This window comes from Crotalus tigris, unplaced genomic scaffold (assembly GCF_016545835.1).
Source record: "Crotalus tigris isolate CLP2741 ecotype Arizona unplaced genomic scaffold, ASM1654583v1 scf7180000021444.432893, whole genome shotgun sequence".
Classification (NCBI taxonomy): Eukaryota; Metazoa; Chordata; class Lepidosauria; order Squamata; family Viperidae; genus Crotalus; species Crotalus tigris.
In genome coordinates, this window is record NW_024098514.1 from 214,259 (window position 1) to 240,337 (window position 26,079).

Here is a 26,079-nt window from a genome sequence, read left to right on the forward strand (position 1 = left end):
TATAGTCCATATCATAGATCAAGCTACCCCCCCCCCTTTTCTTGTCCTGTGGGAGAAACAGCCATGCCGGGTCTGCTGGGCGGAGAAATTTGCTAATCGAAGCGGCTTTGCGCTGGGGTCACATCTCTCCCTACATCCCCTCTGGGGGTCTCCGGGGTCTTTGGCATGCCCAAAACGAACTCTGCAGTGTTTTTATAAAAAAAGTTGCCTTGTGCAAAAATGTGCCTGCTTTGAAACAACATAGTCTGCTCAGGAGGGGGGGGGGAAGCTGAGCAGGTGTGTGGGGCAAGGAGAGCAGCCAGATTATTCATGGTCCTCACTGGTGGTCTTCACCGCCTCCTTGTTCATACAGCCACCTCGTCACACCTTCCCTCGTCATCCCCCAGGTGCCCCAGGCTGCTCGTTTGTCACACTGAGAGTCTCTTCACCCATCTGAGCTCTGGAAGCTAAGTAGGGTCAGGTCCGGCTAGGACTTGCAGGGGAGACCACCTGCACTCGGGGCTCAGCTGGGAAGCCTAGGAATCAGGAAAGGCCAAAGCCCCCTCGGTCTCACTGCTGAGAAAGCCACAGGGGCACATCTTTGGGGCCCCACTGCCGTCCCAAGGGCCTCGTCTTTCCTAGCAGTGGGTCTGGACCCCCACTGAATATGGTTTCCAGTTCCACGTTGCCTCCTCATGGCTCCAGTTGCTGCCTTCCCTGCACACGGGCACTTTCAAGAACAGCTGCCCGGTTGAGTCTCTCTTTTGCAGTCTGTGCTGATAACCCCAAGGTCCAAACCAGCCAGAGGGCACCTTTGCTTGCCCAGATGGCTCCCCTGCCCCCTCTGGCCGCCTTGTGCCACCACCCAGGCCTCCTGGCTTGCTCTGTCCGTCCGGAGGCCTGTTAGACCTTGGACTCGCTCTCGGTGCTGGTGAGGTTCCCGTTCCTCTCTTTGTCCCCCGCGTCCCCCTTCTCTGTCCCCTCCTCCACCTTCTCATCCAGCCGGCTGGGGATGGACCAGTACAGGTGGGCGTCCATGCGAGCTGCGGCCTCCGCCATCTCCCGGGCACTGCAGCTGGGGGTGGGCACCTCGAAGGTCTGGTGGAAGCTGTTGTAATCCACCTCGTAAAATCCATCCTCCAAGGTGAGGACCGACATGAAGCGATGTCCCCACAGGACCTCGTCCACCAGGTAGGAGCTCCGCGCTTGGCACGTCATCCCTGCAAGGGAATTGTGGATGCTGGGACGCTGGGTAGGATGGCGTCAGCCTCTTCCATGAGCTACCAGTTATCTATTAATTTCTAATGCACCTATACAATCCTAATTTTGCTCTCCTGAACCCAGTGGGATGGACCCTTCTCACACCCATCCGAGGCTGGGAGCTCTTCCCAAAGCCTTCTTAATGGAGGGTATGAATGCCACAGGCCACCCCAGGCACCTGGCTAGGACTGGCGGGGGGGGGGGGAAGAAACCAAGCCAAAAACCCTTCACTTGAAAATGGGGATACACCTGAGCTGAAGTTGCTTTTCATGGCCAGCTCTCCTCCCTCCCCCTCCAGCCTCAGGGAAGGGCACCCCTCTTTTGGCAGCATCCCCATCAGGGAGCCCAGAGATCCCGCAGCCCCTGCCCACCTACCTGTGGCCTCCACCATTCCTTCCAGGATGACCACGACTTCAAACTCATCCTTCCGCAGCTGCTCCTTGGACACCTCCCAGAAGGGGCTGTGCTCGTTGATCTCATGGCTGATGATCAGCGGGGAGACCAGGAAGAGGCGGTCGTCACCCGTCTCGAAGCCCACACTGAGGTCCGTCTGGTTGAGGGGGATGAACTCCCCTTCTTGCGTTTGCTTGGACTTGATCAGCTTGGCCCGGATCGAGGCCTCCACGATGTGGGAGTTGCGCAGGTCCCCCACCCGGAACATGAGGCAGAGGTGGTCATCCCGCAGCGAGATGACGGCATGGGAGGAAAACACCAGCGTCTCTGCCCGCTTGTTGGGCTGGGAGATCTTGACGAACATGCAGCCCACCATGAAGGCGTTCACCATGGAGCCCAGGATGGCCTGGAGGAGGAGCAGCACGATGCCCTCGGGGCACTTGTCGGTGATGACCCGGTGCCCGTAGCCAATGGTGGTCTCGGTCTCGATGGAGAAGAGAAAGGCCGAGACGAAGCCATTGAGGTTGTTGACACAAGGGGTCCAGGCGTCGTCCCCCAGGTGGTCCAGGTCGCCTCGGCAGTAGGCAATGAACCACCAAATGAGGCCGAAGAAGAGCCAGGTGACCGCGTAGGCCAGGATGAAGACCAGCAGGCTGAAGCGCCACTTCAGGTCCACCAGCGTGGTGAAGATGTCAGTAAGATAGCGGTAGGTCTCTCGCACGTTCCCATGCTGGACGTTGCACTTGCCATCCTTCTCCACGTAGCGTTGGCGCCCACGCTTCTTCTCGGCCTTCTCAGGGCCCTCGCCCAGGCGCCGCAAGGCCGCCGACTTAGCCGGCTGTGAGGAAAGGGGTGCTTTGCCCTCAGAGATGGGGGTCTTGGGCAAAGCAGAGAAAGCCGAGTTGTCTTTGGCCATCGTAGCACTAGGCGGCCTCCAGATCTGCAAGGAAACCCAGGCCAGAGCACAGCGTGAGGAGGACAGCATGGGGAAAGCCACAGATGGTGCAGAGAAAGAATCTCTCCGGGGCAAAACTGAGTGTTACTAGGCTGCTTTGGAGAGCGGATGTCTTAAAGCCCACAGTTGGGCTGGTTGGGGTGTGTGAAAAGAAGGGTGGTGAGCGCTCTTTGTGGGCACCCACCTGGGAAGCAGAGCTTGAATATTGGACCATGTTCCCAGGAGGCTCCTGGGCGTCTGCGGATGCTCCGCAGGCTGAACTTTGCCCTTGGACACACACTCTCTCGGTCTGTGCAAAACATTGACTCGTCAGCTGACCATTTAAGTGTTGGCTTCGCACAATTGCAAGCAAACAGGGCACACAGGCAGACTCCACCCTTTGCGTGCACACAGTCCCTTCGTGTTGTCCATCTTTGCTGAGGATTTCAAAATCTGTGAATGGTTTGGGAGTCCAGAGCAGAGGCAGAGCAAAGAGCAAATCCTGCCAGAGACTAAGGGTCTGGGGGGGGGGAGGAGGCTTAAAATGTTTGCTCGGTCTGTTGTTCTCCAGGAGCTAGGCTACTCTGCTCTGCTGCAGAGCCGTCCCTTGCCACCACACTTCCCGCAAGGCAAGCAGGAGAAGGGAAGGCGGAGGGCACCTCCAGCAGCCAAGAAAATACCCAGATGGCCTTCTCCAATTAGCAGGCGGGCTATTTTTGAGCAGTGCCCACACTGTGAAACTGATCGATGTTGTGCCATTAAAATGAGCAAAGGTTCTCCTCTGTAAATATTCTCCAGGCTGTTTCCTTGGGAGGCGAGTGACCCTTGAGCCAGCTTGGGAGATTCAGGGGGAGAGAAAAGAGAGAACTGGGTGGGTGGGTGGGTGGGTGGCAGGAAGAGAGATTTTGTCTCTCCTCCTTGAACTCGGGTTATCTAGAGACTCTGCCCGGTCACAGATTCTGGATGGGAGGATCAGCGCCTGCTTTTAGACAAGCTTCTTGTGCAGGAAAAATTGCTGGTTTCGTAAACGTGGGAATTGGGCAAACCCACGGAGGAGAGTGAGGCCACTCCTGCTTTGATGGGGTCGAGAGGAACTCCAGGGCTGGAGTCTGTCTGAAGGAGGGGTGAGAGCCTGGGAAATGTTTTCAGCTTCTCCTCCTCTTCAGGGACCGTAAAAGAGAATCTGCTTGGGAACTGCTGTGGGAACAAGGGCCTGTTCTCTGCCCTAGCAAGGTCCATTTCCATTTTTCCTGGGCTGGTGGGGGAGGGGTATTCATGAAGCCCTATTTATCTCCCCTTCTCCTCCAGGGCAGGGACTGAGTTGGCAGCTGCAGATGTGAACTTGTTGAGTGTCAGGCCTCCCTACTCAGCCTCCATGTCACATGTTCTATCAGAGAAAGGAAACAGAAATGTGCTTTTGGGTGGGGGGAGGATGGCTGCTCTTCAGGGGTCCCCAACCTCAAGCCCACTGATCTTCCGGCCCTACTGGTCCCATCCACTCCATCGTGTGTCAGTGGTTAGCTGAGGCACCTTGTTCTCCCCCTGGGGGACACAGGGCCTGGGTGGGGTCCTGCTGGCCATCGGGGGTCCCACACACTCAACCCTTGTGCCAGGGGCCCACAAAATGAGCCCCGTGCTGAGCTGAGGCTGCAGGCATAGTCCCATGCGCACGTCAGGCCTGGCAGGCTCCAAATCGCTCTGGCTCCGGAGGTGTCTCCTGAGTTTGGGTGAAATATCATTTATTTAGCCTAAGGATGTTCTTACTAGGAAATCAGATGAATAGTGATAACCATGTTGACATCCACATGGAAAAGAAAGCCTGGTAAAGTTCATAGAACTGCAGGTTTTTCTCAAGCACAACCTTTGCTTCTCCTGTTCCTACTCCACAAGGCTGTTTTGCGAGCCCAACCCACGTTTTAGGGGGAGCACACCTATATTCAAATCCTACTCCCTCCCCCAAATTTCACCAAAGACGGCCTATCCAACAGGATTGCTATTCCAATGAAGGACACACCAGAAGGCGCCAGACCTCAGCTGTCCCTGATTCCTGAAAAGAAGGCTCCATCGAATTGGGGGACCTCAGAAGCCCCCGGAACAGGAAGGACCGACATGCAACCCCCCCCCCCGTTCGGGCAGAGCCGCCTCTCTGCCAGGGACCCCAGCCTCCCCCTCCCCCTCCCCCCTCCCCCCTCCCCCATCAGGCCAGCAACGGGCCGGAGCTGTCCTCACCTGCTGGTGCTGAAACGGCTCCGCGCTCCGGACTGGGCGATTGCAGCGGCCCCGCCTCGCACACTCATCTCGTCCGCCGCCCGCAGGACATCCCTGGCCGGGGGCGAAGCCCAGACCCAGACGCCCGGGCCCGCTTCCTCCTCCTCCTCCTCCTCCTCCTCCTCCTCCTCCTTGGCTTCCTCCTAAATTTAGCTCAGCTCCGAGCCAGATCTCCCTTCCTCTCCCTCCCTCCCGATGTGTGTCATCTACCCCCTTCCCAGGCGCCCTTTCTTCCCTACCGTCACCAAGGCAACTGCTCTGGACGTCCTCCGGCTGGGATGCTGAAACTGCACGGGGATGCACGTGAAAACCTGCGGTGCCTCGACCAGCAGGCAATGGAGGGGAGCAGGGTCCTTGCTGGCAATTGATGGTCTCAAGTAAAGCTCCAGACCCATGCTTCCCAAGCGAGGTCCCCGCGGGGCTGGTGGACTGCAGCTGACATAATCACCAGCTGGCATAGCCTCCTGCCAGCGATGCAAGACAACGAAGAGAAAGAGGCATCTCTTAAAAGAGGCAGAAAGGCAGCTGATTCGCCTTCCAGGATTTTTTATTTTATTTTATTTTATTGATCTGGGGAGCTGAGACTAGATACTGAGCTCCAGAGGTTCCCCTTGCCTTGGAAGGTGATGTTCCTCGGCCCCTGGGCCATGGGGCTTTCCTGACTGCAGCCTTCCCTCGCCCACACCCTGTCCGGGTGGGAGATCTGGGGGGGAGGGGGGAGGGTCTTCCTTGCAGGACCCTCACAAAGCAAAGAAGGAGGGTCGACCTGTGATGAAAGCAATGCCAACTTTTGACCAAAGCAGTGATTGGCATCTCCCAAAGGGAGGCTGAGCACTTCAAGGGCCCATTGCCCAAACTGTGGCCCTTAAGGGTCCTTGCTCAGGGACACCAACTCAGTGCTGCCCTACAGCTCCTAGTCAGCCTGGGCTGATCCTGAAAGAAGGTCGTGGAGTTGGATCGGGTTAAGGCTTGAGTAGGAGAGCGCTGAGGGCTTGCATTCAGGAAAAAGGACTGGCGCTTCCCCTCCTTTTGCTTCCAAGACACCTGATTTAAAGGAGAGTCTATTTTTCACTGGAAGTATTTGGTTCCTGTCCACAAAGGTGATCAGGCACGGGGGTCCAGTGTGATGGCTGCGTCCTGTGCTACCTTTGCTTAAAATGTTCCCTACGGCAAAGGCAGAAAAGGGTCCCGATTCTCCCCAGACACCCAAAGGGTCTCTGGTGCTGTGCAGAGCAAGGAAGGGAGTGAATGAGAAGGATGAGGCCAGCTGCTCTTCTCACGCAGGGGATATATATACCGATCCAATTGCTTAGCTGCCAGTTCCATGATGGGCGGAACCCGTGAAAGAAGCCGGCATAGGATATCAAGGATAACAGCAAATATATCACATGAGAAACACATCAAGAACACCCCAACCGCTTCCCCACCCAACTGGGTCAGATCTTTCTTGACAGGCAGAGGCGCAGGGACCTGCTGAGGGCCTGGAAGGGCTCCCAGATGCTCTGCAGCCTCCGGTCAGGGCAGTGGCCCCTGGGGGTCCCTCTGCTCCAGACCAGGCAACGAGGACTTTGGAGCCCCCTGAACATGGGCGCTCTACTCCCGCCCAGATGAGCTCCTTCCTGTGGACTTGAAGTCACTGATAGGGGGCCTTCTCTCATGCTCCTGCTCACTCTGGCTTGTGGGGAGCAGTGGGGGGAGGCCCCCTGTGGGGCAGGGGCTGCATGCAGGGAGGGAGGGCACTCCCAGGCACGTTCAGCTTCTCTCTCCACTGGGGGTGGGGGGCACAGCACGGAGGAGAAGCAGGCAGAGCTCTGCCTGAATTGACCCAAAGTGCGCAGAAGTCCCAGCCCCCCCCTCCCCAGCTATATGCCCATCCTGTGGGGCAGCTGTCTCCTCTGTGTCATCGCCAGCAAAGGCGCCTGGACAGAGATGAACGGCCCCCTGCAAGCAGAGGGGAAGTGGCTTTTAAAGCCTATTGCTCTCTCTGGCTCTCCTCCACCGCACCGACCGCCACTGCCCGCCTCGCCTTGTGACCCTTAGCCTGGATGGAGAGCCTTGATTTCCACCTCATTAACTTCCTACTAAAACTTTAACCCCCTGGCTTTTCCAGTGGGGGCCCCTCCTCCCCTCCCCTCCAGTCCATGGCCAAGTCCTCTCTCCCTTCTTTCTTTTTCTGTCCCTCTTTCCTTTCTGTCGCACTCTCCACTTTTCCTGCTCCTCCTGCTTCTCCATTCTCCACAATTTCTGGCGAGGCTCTCATCTGATAGGCCGGCTGAGGACGTCAGTCGCCTCCCTCGGCTGCCCCCTCCTTTAAAAAAATAATCCTTTCATTCACTTGAAGTTGAACAAACTTTTGTCAGGCCGAGAGGGGGAAAGGAGGCATAACATCCATGGGGGAGGCTCAGCCTTGCAGAGCCGGGCGACGCTGATTTGATGCTGGAAGCGCCTCACCTCTCTCTGCCCCACAGCCTCTGCGCCCCCAGCCCTGCGCGGAGAAGGACTCACCCACCGGCCGCTTGGAGAACCCAATCAGGCGGGTGCTGAGAGGAGGTCCTCTCGAGGTGAGGGTCCCCCAGCTTGCAGTCCAAGCCTTCCCCCAGCTCAAGGTAAGGCGGTCCAGCCTTGGACGTGGGCAGGCGGACATGGGAGGGTTCAAAAGGTCCCCCTCTCCCGGGTCGGGCCCCCTCTTGCTGGCATTTCCGACGGAGTGGGGCTGGAGACGAGAGGAGGAGGAGGGGGTTCTCTAAGTAGCCCCTTCTGGAGTTTCAGCAGGTGATGGGGGTGGATGCAACCCACACAAAAGCACAGAATTCAGCCGTCTCTGTTTTAGACAGTCGTAGCAAGCTCTGCCTGCCCGGGTCCTTCTTGGGGGACAAACGGCGCTCCCTTCCCTTCTTCTTTTGGCAAGGTCACCCCTCCCAGGGTCTCAGAGCCCTCTCCCTGAGGGAGACGGCTGCATGGACTCGGCCGAGAACAGAGAACATGCATGGATGTGGGATGTTCCGCGTGGGAAATCCAAAATCTTTGCAGGGAATCTCACCGCCCTGAGGTCTCTGTCTGGAGTTAGATGGGGAGAGGCGTGCCCCCTCCCCCGCTGCTGGGCTTTCCCCAAAATAGGAGACCGAAAACCTCCTGACCCTTTCTGAAAGGTGGGTGGGCTGTGGCACTCCTTCCAAAGGGGGACGGGGGTCCTCTGAAGAAAATAGGGTGGGTGGAGGGAGAAAGAGGAGCAAGTCTGATTCCAACTTCCACTTCACAAAAATCCTCCCTAAGTGATGCCGTGGCCCTTCCCAGCCAGAAGCCCTCCAGGTGGGCCACATTCAGACGCTCTCTTGCTGGCCCTGCTGGTCTTTCTTAAGTGTCTCCTCACCTTCCCAGAAAGGGTCTCTCTCCCTTTCCTGAAGTTTCTCCCTCTTTCTCTGCCAGCATTCCGGGCTGAGGCCAAGTCCTGAGGCCACGTCGTTTTCCCTGGATAAATTTTGTAGCCTCAAGGCAGCTAATTTAATTATTTCGTTTGGCCTTGCCAGGGCAAAGGTTGTGGTGGACAGAGCAGGGATGCCAAGGCCAGGAGTATTTGTATTTTGTATATCTGAGTGTAAATTTGGGGGAGTGCTCTCTTTCCTACTAAAATGAGGCCAACCTATTGGGGGTTTAGGGTTTTTTTGTTTTGTTTTGTTTTGTTTTTGCGGATTTCCTGCCTGACTTTAGGGAAGCTGAGATCATTTGAACAGCGTGAAGCATTGTGTAAATGGCCGCCTGATTTGGTCAAGCAAGGCAAGCGTGCCTGGCTTCCCTGAGAGGTGGAGGGGCCGGCCACAGCCCAGAAGCCCCCAACTCTAAGAGAGCAGCGGAAGTGCCCAACAGACTCTGAGCGACGTGGCAAGCTTGGCTCTTCCTGGCCCTCCTGCAGGGGGCAATCCAAGCCCCCCCCCTCATGCTTGGCAAGCAGAGAGGCGCAGGAGGCAAGGGCCCTGCTGGGCCCCCTGTGCTGGCAGTGAGCTGGGAGTCAGAACAGGTGAATCCCGGGGGGGGGGTGCCATGAACACGGCCGGAGGAGCTCCAGTGGCAGGACTCATGCCCACTGGGGTGTCCAGGAGAGGAGGGAAGGGGAGGCAAGGAGAGAAGACCGCAGCTCCCCCTCGCATACTAAAGAGCTGGCTTCTCAAAGCGCTTTTTGTCTCTTGCAAGCTCCATTCAGGCCTTTTCCTGGGGGGCAGACAATGGGGCTTCTGTCCTGCCTGCTCTTCTTACCAAACAGTCAAATGCTTTTACTCCCCCCCCATCTCCTCCCCCTCCCCACAAGCCTGGCCGGATCCGGGCAACTGAGCTTGGCGGTTTCCAATATCTGCAGAGGTCCAGTGGGGAGCCTCGGCCCACGTTGCCCTCCCCTCCTGGGCCTTGCAATGGGTCCGAGCCAATGGAAGGGACGGATGCGGCTAGCCGTATCCCAGGAGAGAGCACTGAGGGCTGGAGAAAGGGGGTCGACTGGCCAGAGGGAGGGCAGCAGGGCTCCTTTGCGGAGAGGAGGAGCAGGACTACAAAACCCTTCCCTGTGTTTCCTGTGTTTCCCTGATTCTTGACCTGCCAGCCATGCTGCTGAGCATGATGGGAATGGTTATCGCAGGCTGCCAAAGTTCCACAGGGCCAGCATGGCCGCAAGAGTAGCTGGGACGCGAAGGGCGAGCCGTTTGGATGGAAGTCACCTCCAGAACGCTGTCCAGCCCAGCCTTGACTGAGAGGCGGAGGGACGCCGGCTGGCCTTGCCCCACTTTGGTGGGTTCCCTGCCCCAGCCAGACCCCTCGAAGCCCAACACAAGTTTTAACAAGCTGATGCTTGTTCTGAGTGCCACCCAGCTGCCCTGGAGGGAGAAACGTGCGCGCAGCGCCAGCTTTTAAAGCAACCTCTGCTTACAGTTTAACCACATTTGCTGAAGGCGAGGAAGGAGCTGCTGTGTTGGTTCCCGGCCTCTGGAAGGCATCATTGGGTGCCACTTTCAGAAGGGGTGGCTGGTTGGCTTCCTCAGATACCGCCAGATTGGGGAGGGGGAGGGAACCGCCTGAAGCCTTAAGAAAGAGGCGTAAGCCCCCCCCCCCGAACCCCTCCCTGGTTCAGCAGAGAGCTTTAGGCTGGCTGATGAGAGGCCTGGCATTCTCCCTTCGCTCCCCTTCCGAATCCGTCTCTCTGAAAATCCCGGGTGCTCGGAAGACAGCATGAGGCCATTTATTTTGCAGTCCAGCTCTGAGGCAGCCAGGATCCCAGGCAGAAGGCAATCTTCGGGAGATTAAGCCCCGGCCAGGTTTTCTAGAGGAAAAATAGTTATATATTATGTTCCTCTTGTAAAACAGGCTGTAAACTTTTACATACTGTGGCCGCCTCGTTCCCTGCCTAATGAATGCAGGCCGAAGCACACCGAGTTAATGTTTAATGCCTCCAAGATGTTAACAGCAGCCACTTATGGGGCCTTTCGAGGGACCGCTTTGGGCCGTGTGGGGGCCAGATTGGCGGGGGGAGGTGAGAGTGAGAAGGCGCTGTTTTGGGCAGAAAAGAAAAGCAGCATTTCAACAGGTGCAGCTTCATGGCATCTGGCAAACAGCACCCTCCGTAAAGGCTCAGATGCCCCCCGAGTCTGTCTGGGAAGATGGGGAGTTTGCTCTGGCCAAAGAGCAGGGGGTCTCTGGGCTGTGGCTCCAGGAAGGGCAGAGGCACATGGGGGTCCATGCAGGGGGCCACTTTCCTCCCACAAATATGGTGGGGCAGGGGTGAGGGGTCCCCAGGATGGTGGTTCATTCACTGATTGTTAAAAGGCTCTTTCAAGCAACCAGAAGGATGTTTTCTTTTTGCTGGGAACAGGATTAAAGGGGGCGGAGCTTGAAGAATGGACAATCATTCAATGGGCATCATACTCTGTGTGTGTGAGGGGGGGGGAGGGAGGGGGAGACTCAGCCTCTTTGTTTTTTCCCCACAATTCATTGGGCTCCACACGCAGGGAAGGAAGGAGGAGGGGTGGATATCAATACAGTCAAAGTGCTAGGAATCCATTAGACTGTGAACAATGGGGGCTGTAGAGGGGGTCAAGAGCCCCTCAAGAAAAGTCAGAAGACTGTAGAACTGTAGAAGAATAGTGGGTTGGCAAGGAGTGCCATTTCATGCTCCCCCCCCCCGGACAGATGTTGTGGGGATTTACTGCTCTTTTGTGGTTCATCCTCAATACATGTGTGATTTCCCGCCCGCCCCCCACATCCCTCTGGCATGAGCCCTCCTTACCTGCCCCTCTTTCCCTCTTGCTCTCTCCTCTGCGCAGATGACCTCAGCCACCAAGGTGTACTACAGCCAGACCACCCAAACCGACAGCCACCCCCTGATTGGCCCAGTGCTGCGGAAGAGGCGGGTCATGACCAAGGACGGGCGAAGTAACGTGCGCATGGAGCACATCGCGGACAAGCGCTTCCTGTACCTGAAGGACCTCTGGACGACCTTCATCGACATGCAGTGGCGCTATAAGCTGGTCCTCTTCTCGGCCTCTTTTGCCGGCACCTGGTTCCTCTTCGGGGTCGTCTGGTACCTGGTGGCCCTGCTGCACGGGGACCTGCTGGAGTTCGGCCCTCCAGCCAACCACACGCCGTGCGTCATGCAGGTCCACACGCTGACCGGGGCCTTCCTTTTCTCCCTGGAGTCCCAGACCACCATCGGCTATGGCTTCCGCTACATCAGCGAGGAGTGCCCTCTGGCTATCGTCCTGCTCATCAGCCAGCTGGTCCTCACCACCATCATGGAGATCTTCATCACCGGCACCTTCCTAGCCAAGATCGCTCGGCCCAAAAAGAGGGCTGAGACCATCAAGTTCAGCCAGAACGCCGTGGTGGCTCAGCACGACGGCAAAACCTGCCTGATGATCCGGGTAGCCAACATGCGGAAGAGCCTCTTGATCGGCTGCCAGGTCACGGGGAAACTCCTTCAGACCTACCTCACCAAGGAAGGTGAGAACGTCCGGCTGAACCAGGTCAATGTGAATTTCCAAATAGACACGTCTTCCGACAGCCCCTTCCTCATCTTGCCCCTCACCTTCTACCACGTGGTGAACGAGTGCAGCCCCTTCCGGGACCTGGCCCTGCGCACGGGGGAGGGCGACTTCGAGCTGGTGGTGATCCTCAGCGGCACCGTGGAGTCCACCAGCGCCACCTGCCAGGTCCGCACCTCTTACCTCCCGGAGGAGATCCTGTGGGGCTACGAGTTTACCCCGGTCATCTCTCTCTCAGCCAGCGGGAAGTACGTGGCCGACTTCAGCCTGTTCGAGCAAGTGATCAAGGTGGCCCCTCCGTGCTGCCTCCACGAAACCACGCGGTTTGGCGACCCTGAGAAGCTGAAGCTGGAGGAATCGTTCCGGGAGAGAGCCGAGCGGGAAAGCACCCCGCTGAGTGTGCGGATCAGCAACGTCTGAGCCCTCCTGGGGGCAACTGGTCTTCCGTAGCTTCTAGGCGTCCCTTGCAGCCTCCCTCCCTCCTCCCCGGCTGTGGTGGCCCCTACTCTCCTGCCAGCCTCATCGGTTGCAGAGGGGGGAGAGGCTCCCCAAAACAGAAGGCAGCCTTGCTTTTATTCTCCACAGAAGAGCCCCCAACAAAAGGAACTCTTCCTCCTCCTCTGTGCTTCTATTTTCCCCTTTTCTAAAAACAGGCGGAGTGGCTGAGGCCGGGCTCACCAGAGCAGCTGAATGCACCACCAGTGAGGCAGGCAGGCCCGAAAGTGGCTGTGGCTGAAGCGCCCTGGGAGTGAGGCTTCTGTGGACACAGCTCTGCTCCGGCCACGTTGGGTCATGGGATCCCAGTTATGGACCTCCAAAAGCTTGGGATCCCCAAGTCGCAGGTGGCTGGAGCCTTGAGGAGGGACTCTAAGGGTCCTGGCCTCTGTGCGTGCGTGCACACACACACACACACAGCTGCAGTTTTTCTGTTATTACTGTAAACCATCAAAATGCTGCACTTTTTAAGCCCAGGAAGGAGAATGAAGGAGAGGCAGCAACCCAGAGCAAGTGGGCCCTCCCTACTAGCAAGACAAAGAGTAGCAGAAAAGAAAAATAAAACTGGGAAGACGAAGAAGGGCACTGTCAGCTGGGGAAACCCACTTGATTCCATGCTAGTTAAAAATTGGCTGGCGGTGCCTTTTCCTCAAGCTAACATAAAGCTTCATCCTTGTCACTTTCATCCAGCCAAACTCAATCCAAGTATTTTCTTTCAAAAGGTAGGATAAATATTTCAGCAAATGCAGAAGGAAAACTGAGGCACAAAATGTTTCATGGACTTTGAAGCTAAAACAATCCTGCCTGCTTGCAAAGTGCCTGGCCAAGGGGGAATCTGCCAGCTCCCCAAAGTGTGCCAGAAAAAAATCCGCTCCGGGGGAGAAGAAGTCGCTTTGGGCACACACCTGTTTGCAGGTGGAGGCCCACGTCAGTCAGGGTCACCCCCAAGAAGAGCTCATCTCCTGCCTTTGCAGGGGAGCTGTTGGGTCCAGAGGGTCTCCCACAGCTGGAGGAGCAGGTGGTGCTGGAAACCGCTGATCTGCAGCAGCCACGGACAGGGGGGCTGACTGGGCTGTGGGGGAGGTGGGTCAACACTGCTGGCTCTGGAAAGGAATCGAGCTGGCCTGGCCTGGACGATTTCTGTGGGGAGCAGAAGAGCCCAGACTGGTGTTTTGCACGTCAAGAGAGAGAGGGAGAGTGTAGCTTCCTCTTGGGATGTAAATGTCTGTTGTGATATTTATATATGTTTATTTATATAAATGATCTATATGTTGCTACTCAAAACACAAAGCAAAGAAGAAAAGAGTGAAGGAGTGAGGTTGCACTTTGTCAAAAACAAGTGAAAGAGCAGACACAAGGCGGTCGGCACCAAAAAAGGAAGTTAATCATAGATTACCCTGCGGTCCTCATCCCTCCCTCCCACTGCTTCAAATTTCCTTCCTTCCTTCCTTCCTTCCTTCCTTCCTTCCTTCCTTCCTTCCTTCCTTCCTTCCTTCCTTCCTTCCTTCCTTCCTTCCTTCCTTCTTTTCTTTCTTTTCTTTTTTTTAAGTTTGCACCCTGCCTGGACACATACCTAACAACAGCACTTCATAGGTAGATTGAGATGTGCTTTCTTGGCCTAAAGATCCTCGTTCCTGACTTGCGCATGAGTTTAAGCTACAAAACGAATTGCTACCCTTCCCCCTCAATTTCACAGAGTCGTGTTCGGTCTGTTTTCTTCTGTTGCACCCCCAGGTGAATGCAAGGCGAATGGAAGACCTGGAGATCTGGAGAGACCAGCTGGATCAGTATTTGCCATTCAAATCCGTTTGGATCTACTGGAGATCCGGCCGTAAAGTTTTGGGAGACAGAAAGAGGGAGGAGGAAGAGGTTGCCTCAATCCTTCTTTCTTTCCTCTTCCTTCCAAGGCCAGGATATTTCAGGGTTGGGTGTCCTCCCAGTTTCCCCACAGGCGGAAGGTTGGTCCCACCAGATCTGCAGGCCTGGAATAAAGTAAGAGCATTTTTATTTGGGGGAAACGAAGATGCTGCGCAGAAGAAGAAAGACAGAGCAGAGGAAAGTTCCCAGTGTTTCTTTCAGATATTTGGGGTTCACGCATGCAGATAGGAAAACAAAAAGGGAACTTAGGAAGAAAAAAATCGATGTAATACAAAAACTGGGGTGGTGCAATGACACATTTTGTGAAAAATCCTGGGTGCCATTTGTGGCACTGTGTCAGAAGGCGAGCTGGGCATTTTAAGAAAACAGTCACTCTGAGCTTCTCGGAAAGAGGAAGGAGATGCAGGCCGCTCAGCCATGGGAGGTAGCCCAGTTGGTGTCCTGTCCTGTCTCAGGCCAGGCACAAACAAACACACCCAGAGGGGGTTGTGAAACTTGCTGAGAGGTGTGGGAAGCAAATAAAGAAGGAGCAAAGGAAAGGAGGATTCCTGGTCAGAGTCCAAGCTGGCCATAACCACTGACCAGTGGTCATTTCTCCGGCCCTTTATGCTACCAGACTCTCCTAGATTTAGCTTTGTGTGGCTGAATCAACAGGATTCTCTGGAATTTGTTACATACACACAAAAAAACACACACACACCAATAAGGACAGACGTTTGAAACTGCATGTTAATCTGATTCCCGTTTTTTAAAACGTTTATTTTGTGCCTAGTAATTATGTACTGTACTTCATAAATATGAAGGTTTTTATCCACTGAAGAAGACTTTTTTGCACTAAAAGTCCAATTTTATTGGCGGGTGAAAGGGAGCTGTTTTCTTCTGTTTAGAACAAAATCACTAAATAAAAACAAGTTAAAGAGTCAGATTTTCAAATGTCTTGGAGACGTTGCTTTAATAGATAGTGACGTAATTAAATCACTTTATCGTTGGCCTCCAAGCAGGGCACGGGGGCGTTTCTGAAGGGGTGGTCCCGTGGGGCTTCGGTCCCCAACGCGCTCTGCCTCCCAGGGCTCTGGCAGCTTCCGAAGTCCTCTTTGCCGTCAGGGGCCTCCAGTTGGGCAGGCTTGAGGCTCAAGGCCCTGGATGGCACTTCCTCGTCCCCCTCGCTTGATTTCTCCCTCAGCCTCATTCGCGGCCAGTTTCCACCACTACCCAGCGGTGTCCTGTTCTGGACTGGCAAAGCCCCCCGGCGCCCCCCCCCAAAGCATAAAGCTGCAGTAAACGGCAGATTTATCCAGCAGGTCAGCCACACCGTCTAGCAAACAGCGAGTCCCCAGCAAAGCAGCCCCGGCGCCGGGTTTCGACTCCGAACAAGCACCGAAGGCCACCAAGGCAGAACCGCTAAAGAGTTCGGTCCACAGCTGGCAGGCAGGGAGGATGGGTCCCGTTGTGTCCCGGGAAACCTCTCTGGGATCACGGAGGTCAGCACTGAGTCCACTGTGCCCGGGGGGGAGCAGGGGGAGGGGGACCTTGTAGAAAAGACCTTGCAGGGTCCAGGGTCTGGGTGAGGCTGCCTCCCCCCTCTCCCCTCCCCCCCCCCCCCCCGAGACTGAAATACCGCCAATGGCAACACTTGGAGGACTCTGATTGCCTGACTGGTCGGCTTTGGTTAAACGAGAAGAGATGCTTGGCTGGTGGTGATGTCACCTGCAGTCTCTGTTCTGGAAAACCACAGAGCCTCCCTCCTCCCTCCCTGCCCCCCCCCCCAGTCTGTGCTACGCTGAGCTTGAAAAGGGGGCCAGTGAGTTTGGACAGGTTTTTCAGGTGTTAATGTTAAATGTTAAAATCCTTTATTGTCAAAGGACAACATGTGTACAATGAGATTGTCTGTTAAGCTGGAAGTTGCACAAACTGTTCAAATTGTACAAACAGTGCAAACTGTGTGCTTTTCCCAGAAGTTAAGCTTCCTGGGCTCCAAGATCACCACAGATGGGGACTGCAGCCAAGAAATTAAAAGACGCTTGCTCCTGGGGAGGAAAGCTATGGCAAATCTAGACAGCATGCTGAAAAGCAGAGACATCACCCTGCCAACAAAAGTGCGTATAGTCCAGGCCATGGTTTTCCCAGTTGCAATGTATGGCTGTGAAAGTTGGACCATAAGAAAGGCTGAGTGCCAAAGAATGGAGGCCTTTGAACTCTGGTGCTGGAGAAGACTCCTGCAAGTCCCCTGGACTGCAAGGCGATCAAACGGTCAGTCCTAGAGGAGATCAACCCCGACTGCTCTTTAGAAGGCCAGATCCTGAAGTTGAAACTCAAGTACTTTGGGCACGTAATGAGAAGGAAGGACTCACTGGAGAAGAGCCTAATGGTGGGAAAGATGGAGGGCAAGAGAAGAAGGGGACGACAGAGAAGGAGGTGGGTGGAGGGAGTCACTGAAGCAGCAGGCATGAGCTTAAATGGACTCCAGAAGATGGTAGAGGACAGGAAGGCCTGGAGGAACATTGTCCATGGGGTTGCGATGGGTCGGACAGGACTTTGCAACTAACAACACCAAGCTTCATGGGGGGGGCGGGGGAGGCAGCTTTCTTCTTAGTTCTGGGCAGGCCTTGAGCCCTCCAGTTGGACCCTGGGAATTATTTGTTTGTTAAATTTATATGCCAGAATTAAGCCCAGGCATGTTATATTTATTTTATTTTATTTTATTTTATTATTTTATTTTATTTTATTATTTTATTTTATTTTATATTTTATTTTATATTTATTTTATTTTATTATTTTATTATATTTTATTATTTTATTTTATTTCTATAGCCATCCAACTCTGGACAGCTTACAATTCTAAAATCATAAAGCGTTTAAAACAATTTTAAAAACCTTAAAACACTAACCACACCCACAAAATAAATCAGCTCAGGAGGGCAGCGGGGATGAGTAGCCTTCGCCCAGGGCAGAGGCCTCTCTTGGGCTGGGGCTGCTCCTTTCCGCTTTGTGTCAGAGGCTTCCTCTTCATTTGGCCAAGTGGGGGGGGGTTCTCCTTCAGCCGAGGCTTCCTTTCTCCAGAAGCAGAGCTGAGGCATGTGATTTTCTCTCCAGACCACCCCCAGAAATGAGCGAGTTCCTCCTTGGGAGGGGAGGGGAGGGAAGAGGAGACGCCCGTTTCCTTGTGACTCAATTGGCACTTTTGTCTCCGAAGGGCCAACATGAGCTCCGGCATCCTCCTCCTGGGGTTCCTGCTGCTCAGCTCGGCAGGTGAGCCACGGGAAGGGCCCTACGAGGTGCCTCTCCTGCTGGGGATGGCCAGGGGCAACCGATGTCACAGCCGGGGTTCTTCCTCCAAGGGCACTTTTCCCATGCTCAGAGGTGCTCTTCTTTGGAGCCTCCAGATTCGCATGGGCTTTGCTTTTTGCTCAGCCAGGCGGCTTTCAAAAGTGGCTGTTTGTGGCTGTGCCCTTCATCCTTTTAATCCTCCCCCTCCTTCGGCTTCTTCACCCGGGACACAGATGGGCACAATGCTCCTCTGGGCGGGTCTCTGTCCAGCAGGAAAGCCCAACGTCCCTTGGGGCCAGGGACCAAACAAGTCGAGGGCCACTTTGTCAGCTTACACCGAATCCAGGCGAACTGGAGGGGACCAAGGGGTCGCAGTTTGTGGGGCTGAGCAGCAGAGGGCGCTGTTCCTTGGCCAGCGGCAGGAGGACAGAAAGCGTAATGCAGTATTGGGGGGGGGGGGCACTGACCACAGGTGGGAGAGGGGGAAAGCACCTCTCAGGTGTGGGCTTGAAGAAACTGGGTAAGGAGGTGGTAGAGAAAGAACTGGCTGGTGTTTTACAGCTGTTGGGGTAGTGTTTATTTCTGCAAATTGTCCCCCCACAAAAGCACATCAACGGGTTCCCCTGATTGGCTGCCTCTCCTGTCCCCCGTTGCCCCCCTCTGGGTCTCCAAGGAGGCTTTCCTGGGTGGGAGGGGCGTCGGAATTTGCTCCTCTCTCCCGTGTGTTCCAGGAGCAGCCTCCTCACCTGAGCCCACCTTGAAGTCGGTTCGTGTGGGAAATGCCGTCACGCTGCCCGTGGCCATTCCCAAGGGGCAGAGCGTCACCAACCTCCTCCTGAGGGCCGCCTGGAGGGAAGAAGGCGTCGCTATCTGGATGGACTCGAAAGAGATCAGTGTTATAAGCACCCACTATGCTGGCCGGGTGGCCTTCCTGGAGGACGAGATGGCCTTCAGAATCGCCAACCTGAGCCTGGGCGACGGGGACACCTACGAAATCTCCACCAGCTTCGCCGCCCCCTCCCCACAGCTGCTCAGCAGCTCCCTGGTGGCCGTATTCAGTAAGGAATTTCCCTGCATCCCAGACAAGTAGCAATTGCACAGAGGGTTCCTCCGTTCAGGCTGCCCTGAGGAACAGGAGGAAGTGGGGAGGCTGACGCGGTTCTCTGGGTACTGAAACTAGGAGAAGGCAGGACTCAGCGCAGAAATCTCGACACAAGGGATGAACTAAGGTGGTCTCCAGGAAATCAAGTTCCATACTGCCTCATTTGCGTCCAGCCCATTTCATGACGGTTAATGCGTGAAACAGAGATATGAGGCTGGGGGCAGGGGAGGGGGTCCCACTACTTTAGGCTGAGCAAGGGGATGCTCTCAAAGACAAGCCTGGCTTGGTCTGATTTTCGGATCTCTTGACCTGGCCTGGTGATCTCTCTAGCCAAATCCTTGCCCCGGTTAATGCTTTGAACAGCAGTTTCTCTGCTCAGTTTATTGTTTTTCCTCCACGGAACTTTCAGTTCCTCAGTCACTTCTTGTGAGTTTGTACAAAAGAGCAGGATGTCATGGTTGCAACAGATAAAGTTGGTGTGAGATAACAGCAGCAAATCTGGGCCAAAAGCTGGTTCATTGTGCAGTGCAGCTAGAACACAGCTTCTGCATTCGAGGGAAGGATGACTCTGCTTCCCTGGAAGGGTTCAGAGAATTAGGCTGGATGGCCTCAAGGAACCCTTCCTGCTTCAGGATCCTAGGTCTTCTCTCCTGCTGCTGCTCCCTCTGAGTGGCCTCCCTGCTGTCTCCCCTGCCAGACGTCACCGAAAGGATCTCCTTGGAGAACAATTCCTGCCACATTGACCTGGACTGTGAGGCAGGAATGGGGCCCGGCCACAAGGTAACCTACACCTGGAAGGACACGAAGGCAGGCACCACCCTGAGTCAGGAGGCCCGGCTCTCTCAGCGGGTGCAGATCAACCAGGAAAAGGCCTACACCTGCACCGCCCAGACCACCACCGCCCAGAGCACCTTCAGCATCGTCCTCCAGCATCCGTGCACTCCCAACACTGCAAGCCCAGGTAAAAGGCAGCAGCTACCCAAGACGGGCTCAGTGGCTGAGCTGAGCCTCTTGTGGCTGGCCAAGGCTGCTCTGCCTGCCCCCCCCCCCGGGGCCTCTCCTATCCTGGCCAGAGTGCAGACTTGCAGCACCAGGGTCTGCCGCTGGTGCAGGGGCCCTTACGTGGCCCTGGCAGTGTGGCACAGAGGCCAGGACTGGCACGCCTGCCCCCTGCAGTCCCCTCCCTTGGCCGTTAGAAACGCCTGCCCACTCGGCTGAGATGAAGATTCAGCCCTCAGCCCTTTTTTTGCAGAGGACCCCAAATCTTCCAGTCTGCAAGCCCCATTGAGTGGGGTCCTTGGCAAAGTCTCAGTGTTTCTGCAGATACTTATTTTGGGGGCATCCTCGAACTAGATGGGGCGGTTCCCAGCTTGACCCTCGGCTGTGCAAGGGTGGCTACTTGGGAGTAAAGGAGCTCCGTGGCCTTTTCCCTCCCTGGAGCTCACAATATCCAGACTATGAAAAGAATATTACACATAATGCAGCGTGCCCAATTACCATTTTTGAGATCTAAGCAAATTTGTCAGCTGTGTTTAGAATAGTTGCATTTCTGAAGTTTGCAGAAGCAAACATTCCCTCTTCGTTTCCGTTGTCCTCTGCATTATTCATTGGTTTCATTACTGGGTATTCAGCCATTCTTTTTGAAGTTCTTTAAGGCGTTATTTGGCTAACCCTGCCATGCAGTGATGTGAGTAAGGGGGGGGAGGTCAGAGAAGGAGAGTCATTTACGGGGGGGGGGAGCCGGTCTGGATCAAGTGGGGCCTCCAGAAACTTTGGCATCTAAAATACAAAAGGGGAGGGAGACAAATGCAAACCACAAGGAAATAGGAGCCAAAGGAAATCTTCCCTGAGCAACCAGGCAACGTCTGGATAGTTTGTACCGCAGTTCCCATCAGCCCCCCTGGGAAAGGATAATGGGGAAGGCCAGGGGACTCCTGACTGATGCCAGGCTGCCCTGCCCTGGGGCACCAAGCAAAAGGAAGGCCAGCTAATGTTGCTAAAAGGCTCCGGGTACTGAAATGGCCAACCTGAAATCTGCCACCGGTAGGCACCATGGCTTCACTCCACCCACGGGACGGAGGTGCCCGACTCTACCTTGCCAGTCCTGGAGGGGTGGGGGTGAAGTTACTGCGTTTTTTCATAATAAGTGCAAATATCCAGGGATTTGCATCGATCTCAGCTCTTTTGCCCCCAGGCTCGGGGCTTGGCAACCCCCCTCCTCTTTGCGAAGGCCCCTTCTGGCTCCACGGCTCAGGTCAGCCTCCGCCCTCCTGTGACTATGGCTGTGACCTTCCTTGTTTGCAGCCCCTCGTGTTGATGGCCCCCCTTCCCTTTTCCACCTTAGGACCCTGGGCATTGGGCCTGGCTTCTCTCCTGCTCAGAGGACTCCTGGTGCCCGCCATGACTGCTGCTCTGCTGCTGTGACCGGAGCAGACCCTGGGCGGCTGGTTCCTGCATCCGGGACGCTTTGGCCTCACCCCGGCCCCCAAGTCAGGGGCCTGATTAAATCTTATCAGGGCACCAACCACATCAAGCAACGCTCCAAAGGAAGACCAGAAGTCTTATTTCATTGAGATTTGCTGGAATAAGAGAGTTTTATCCTCGCTTCTTATATCCCAGGGAATCAGGGTCTCTCCCAAGACGGGTTCTGATTTCCCAGGGTTTAATCCCTTAGATCAGTTTCAGCCCCCTTTTTCTTATTTCACGGGTCAAGGCATCCCCATCCCAGCCCACCCACAGCCTCCCCCGCAGGCTGGCCCCAGGGGTCCCCACAGTCTCAAGGACCGGGGAGCAACCTGTCCAGCAGGTGGCAGCTGGGGGCCACCGTGCTGGAAAAGCCGCTTCTTTCCCCGTTTCCCAGATGGAGCCTTTGTTACCCATTAAAAGACATGGTGAAACCTTTCTGTGTGGCTCCTTGGGGGGGGGGGCTGCTGTGGAAGAAGCACAGAAGTAGGTCTTCCTAAACACCCGTCCCTGGTCAGTCCTGGTGGGGAGGCAGGAGGAACACCCCCACCCCAAGAAAGGCTGAGCTCCCCTGCTGCCTCCCAAAGGACAACCCTTGATGGCTGCTCATACTCTGCCCCACTGCGGACTGCTACATGGGGCAGATCCTGACTCGAGGTTGGCTTAGCAGAAGCTGAACCCAGGACTCAAGAGACATACCTGGATCTAAGCCCTCCAGGAGTTGCCTTGATTTCTTTTTCAAGCCACCATTGGCTGGCCTCACAAGTCACTCAGGAAGCTAACTGGCCAGTTCTAGCCTCGGGTTTCCCCCACGGATAGAGCTAACCCCAAACACAGGAGGAGGAGAAAGAGGGGGAGGGGAGGAGGGGGATGGTTGGGAACAGGCCAAGGATGGGAGGCCACCGTGCCATAGCTGGAACCTGGCCCTCTGCTTGCTGGCCCAGGTCTGGCCTGCCTGTCGCTTGGCTCCGGTGTCTCCCCTGGGCTGAGCCAGGCGGGGGTCTCCCTTGAGCTCTTCAAGCCACCCCCCCCCACTTGCTGGGATATAGCTCCTTTCCTGAGGGGTGCGCTAAGGGCTCAGGAGAAGCCCACTCAAGACACAGTGTTCACTGTGAGGTGCAAATGTCTCCAGGCATTTCCCGTTGAGCCTGGAACTGCAGCCAGTGGGCATGGGGGGGGGGTGTTGCAGGAGTGTTCCTCCTTCAGCATGCCTAGGGGGGCTGGTTCTACCTGCCTGTGTCCAGGTGCGCAAGGTGGAGCTGCTGCCTTTGGGTCCTCAACATCATCGTTTCGGGGAGGAGGGCAGCAGACTGTCCCACAGGCCTGAAACGTTGCAAGGATTGACCTGGCTACAGGATCAGCCAAGCCTTCTGACCCTTTCAGAAGCAGATCCTTCCTGGGGCTGAAAGCAAGGCCTGAGGCTGGGAGGGCCTCTCTGTGCCCACAGTGCTGCTGCCCCAGTGATTCCCACTCTGCCTTGAGCAAGCAGGGGTACTTTCCACGCAGGACACCCCTCCCCTGACTGAACTGCGTCTGCATTCTCCCTGAGACGGTGGTGCCCGGGAGATGCCACGGAGCCCCGGCAGAGGTGCCAATGCCAGGCTCTCCGATCCACGTGGAAGAAGCAGTGAGGCCACAGGGAAGTGGTTGTCACTCCTCGTATTTATGGTCCTGAATCAGAGGGGAAGCTGTAATTCAAGACATCGTAAAGCATCCCTTAGTTTATAATAACTGAATTATTTACTGGCGATGCTGCTAAATGCTGAGTGGTATAAATTATTGAGTGACAGATCTGCCAAGAAGTTCTCATAAATAAGTAACCCTCTGTGGTCTAAAGGGTCTTACTCAATAACTCACTCAGGCTTCTGTCTAAATGCCCTCTTGGGAATGTGACTCCCACAGCTGGCTGGTGAATCAGGCCAGGCTTCTACCCCTGGCACCCCCTCTCCTTGGGGGTAGGCAGAAGAGGAGGAGCAAAGGGGGGCTGCCCGCAGACAGACACACACAGACACAGACACAGACACACACACACACACACACACACACACACGGGGGGGGGAAGTCTGCTCAAGCGGGGGACATCAAAGACCACAGGAGGCTCCAGAGAAACCTTGAAAGTCCAGCCCATCTTTTGGGAAGCAGCCTCTGGAACTGGGGACAGCGGTGGGGCAGTGAGAGCCCCCTATGTGGCTCATTCCCACAGGTGATTTCAGATAGACTGCTCCTGTGCATGGAAGCATCATCCCTCAGTGCTGATTCCTCCTCAGCCTTGGCATTCGTAGGTGGTGGGCCCTGGGGAGCAGGTTTTACCCATCTCCACCCAGCCCCTGACTCTCTGCCACCCTGAGGTCCTGCATTCATCCTTCCCCCATCGTGCCAGGAGGATAAATCTGTATTTTTCTCTTTCTCCAACCTCAATTAAAGCTGCAGAAAGCTGAGGGCGGTTGTAAACAGAGGCACCCCCTGCCCACACGCTTGGGGTTGGTAAAGCTAACAGGCATTCCCAAGGGGTTTTATGCCCGCCTGTATTTCACCCACTGATCGAGGTCGGGAAGGTGACCCAAGAGGAAAGACTGGAGAGGCTTCAAATCCAGATTCCAGCGCACCCCCCTTCCTCCTCTGGCTCCCACAGGGGGTGTGCTGGGACGGAGGGCAGAGGCAAATGGCAGCCACCCACAGCCACGAAGGCCAGGCCAAGTGGGGAGGTGTGAGCTGTCCCTGTGGGCCCCTGTCCTTACCTTCCTGGAAGGCATGGGGCCCCTCCTGCCCACTGACAGCCCCGCTGTTTCCTTGAAAAGGACCTCTCCGCCATGCCCAGGGAGGCTGCCTTCACCATCTGGGCTCCTGGCAGCCCTGTCCAAAACCTACCAAGGAGGCACTGTGTGAATAGGCGGGTCGCCCTTCCCTGCTTCTCTCTGCCTCCTGGGAGAGGAGGAGGAAGATGGGGCTGTCTGCCTGTCTGGGCTTTGCTCCCCTCCAGGGTCACAAAATTCCCTTTGCCAAATTGGGCTGAGGAGGCCAGTTCCAGAAGAAGGGGCAAAGAGTGTGGAGTGCCCAGGGGCCTGGCAGCTGCGAGGGGACAGCTGTGGGACGAGCCTCCAAGCAGAGACCCAAGGAGCGAGCGGTCGAGCGGCTGAGCATGGCTGTTGCTCTGAGGCAGCCACCGAGGAGCTCCTAACAAGCCGAGAGCCCAGGGCTGCTTTGAAATGGGTTTCTGCAGGCTGCGTGGAGACATGAAGCGTAGGAGAAACACCATTATAATTCTCATTATGATGGTCACAGAAAAGGAGGCCCACAGCGGGAGGCAGGAGGCTGAGGGCCACTGGGCTGGCATTTCGTCTCCTGGGACAAACCAGGTCTCACACTGTTTAGACCTTCCAGCTCCTGATAACCATGGAAAAGTGATTACTGTGGTGGGTGCTGCTTAGATAAATAAGGCTGCCAAATCAGAAGAGGCCAAGACAGCCAACAAAGAAAAAATCATTAGAAACAAGGCACGCCAGAGGCTGCAGCTGCACCGGATTACCCTCAGGTGCCCTTTCCCAGCCAAGTGGTGGGTGGTTCCACTGGAGGCTCCTTTCACGCTACTAAAGCCTGCAGCTATTTCCCAGTTGGGGAGCAGAAGTCCCAGCACAAGGGGAATCTCCGGTTCCTCAAATTCAGCCTTGCAGATTTCTTTGCAACTCACTAAATTCATGTCTAGCTTGTTGCAGAGGATGGGCACTTGGGTGCAAGAACCTCAGTGACCGATAAATAAGTCCAAACATCCCAGATTTTCCTCCATGGAATGGAGATGGGCCTCTCTGGAGGTGAAAAGCAGCTGAGGCTCTGACCGCTGCTGTGTCCAGGAAGGAGGCTAGGGATACTCCAGATCTGAGGGCCTGGAAACAGCCCTTGCCCAGCTGTGGAAGCCACCCTCCCTGGATTCAGCCGCAGCAGCTGCACTTGAGCCTCCGGTTCTCCCGCACGGAGTGACGTCTGCACGAGACAAGGTGCCCCCACCTGCCTTGCTCAGCCGCCACAGGTTCCTGCTCACCTCTGAATTGGTCCAGAGCTACAGCTAATTGTCTGAGAACAATACCATGGCTGTCTCCAGGCCCTCTGGAAGTGCGCCAAGAGGAAACACAGGGAGGCCCGGCATGGGGTGGTGTGTACACCTGTGTTTGTGCAAAGTAGTCTTCCGGCGTGATCCCCAGCCACAGCAGTGTGTTGCCTTGCAAGCAGGTGGATTACGGATTGCACCACTTTTTCAGAAACCTGACAGGCAGCCGAGAGTCCATTTGTTGACGAGGCGAGGTGGCAGTTCTGCCGAAGTGGGGGCTCTGTTGCCTCTTGACCTCCCCGACTGAGGCCATCACGTGCCATTCCAAAGCACCCCAAGGCCCGAGGGGAAGACACACTTGCATCAGCAAGAACCTCAGACAAGGGTGCCTCTGGGGAGGCTCAGAGGGACTGTTAATGGATTAATTAATTAAAAAGTTAATTACACCGAGAGGCTGGCTACAGCATGCAAGCGCTGAGCTGGATGGAACGTGCCGCCTCCTTTTCCTTCAGATGTCTCACACTGAGCTTCAGTTTCCCCTTTTGCATCTCCAGCTAATGAAGGAGCTATCTTCACGTGTGAAGGCCAACCCCTCGTCATTCTGGGGTGTAGCAGCCCCGAGACCAGGGTGCCCCCTTCGTCCCGTCCCGCCGAGGGAAAGCGGTCTTTTTGAAGGCTTGTCGCCACCGCTTGCCACCACCGGAGGGCGCCAGCGAGCTTCAGAAAAGCGCTGTCCAACTTTGCAGGGAACGAAAGAAAGATGGAAGTTTTTGCACGGGTCCCGGACATTGTGTCCAAAGGGGACGGAAGGGGGGGAGACGTTCTACGCCCCTTCTTGTCGCTTCTCTACCTCTCGCTCAATGCTGGGGGAGGGGCGGGTGCTGTGTTGCCATGGAGACCCCTGAATTGCCCGGGGCGAAGCAGGCTTGAAAGCCCTCCCGATTCCGGGGGCAGAGCAAGGGGGCAGCGGGGAGCCCTT

General features: G+C 55.7%; 3 protein-coding genes across 5 annotated transcripts; 2 read left to right on the forward strand and 1 right to left on the reverse strand.

Moving 5' to 3' along the window:
• Positions 1-19: 19 nt before the first annotated feature.
• On the reverse strand, positions 20-5,876 carry KCNJ9 (potassium inwardly rectifying channel subfamily J member 9). Of its 2 annotated transcripts, none has more exons than XM_039318575.1 (3): positions 5,074-5,876; positions 1,615-2,572; positions 20-1,199 (listed from the first exon to the last, which is right to left on the reverse strand). In XM_039318575.1, the coding sequence occupies exons 1-3, from the start codon at positions 5,290-5,292 to the stop codon at positions 883-885; spliced, it is 1,494 nt and encodes a 497-aa protein (XP_039174509.1). In that variant the 5' UTR covers positions 5,293-5,876; the 3' UTR covers positions 20-882. The 2 variants fall into 2 exon arrangements, with proteins under 2 accessions (XP_039174509.1, XP_039174510.1); XM_039318576.1 differs by lacking the exon at positions 5,074-5,876 and adding an exon at positions 4,796-4,919.
• Positions 5,877-6,763: 887 nt separating this feature from the next.
• KCNJ10 (potassium inwardly rectifying channel subfamily J member 10) lies at positions 6,764-14,445 on the forward strand. Of its 2 annotated transcripts, none has more exons than XM_039318548.1 (2): positions 6,764-7,440; positions 11,137-14,445. In XM_039318548.1, the coding sequence occupies exon 2, from the start codon at positions 11,137-11,139 to the stop codon at positions 12,271-12,273; it is 1,137 nt and encodes a 378-aa protein (XP_039174482.1). In that variant the 5' UTR covers positions 6,764-7,440; the 3' UTR covers positions 12,274-14,445. The 2 variants fall into 2 exon arrangements, with proteins under 2 accessions (XP_039174482.1, XP_039174481.1); XM_039318547.1 differs by lacking the exon at positions 6,764-7,440 and adding an exon at positions 9,177-9,607.
• Positions 14,446-17,405: 2,960 nt separating this feature from the next.
• SLAMF6 (SLAM family member 6) lies at positions 17,406-21,481 on the forward strand. Its single transcript, XM_039318546.1, has 4 exons — positions 17,406-17,475; positions 18,225-18,551; positions 19,293-19,556; positions 20,940-21,481. The coding sequence occupies exons 1-4, from the start codon at positions 17,427-17,429 to the stop codon at positions 21,017-21,019; spliced, it is 720 nt and encodes a 239-aa protein (XP_039174480.1). The 5' UTR covers positions 17,406-17,426; the 3' UTR covers positions 21,020-21,481.
• The last annotated feature ends 4,598 nt before the right edge of the window (positions 21,482-26,079 follow it).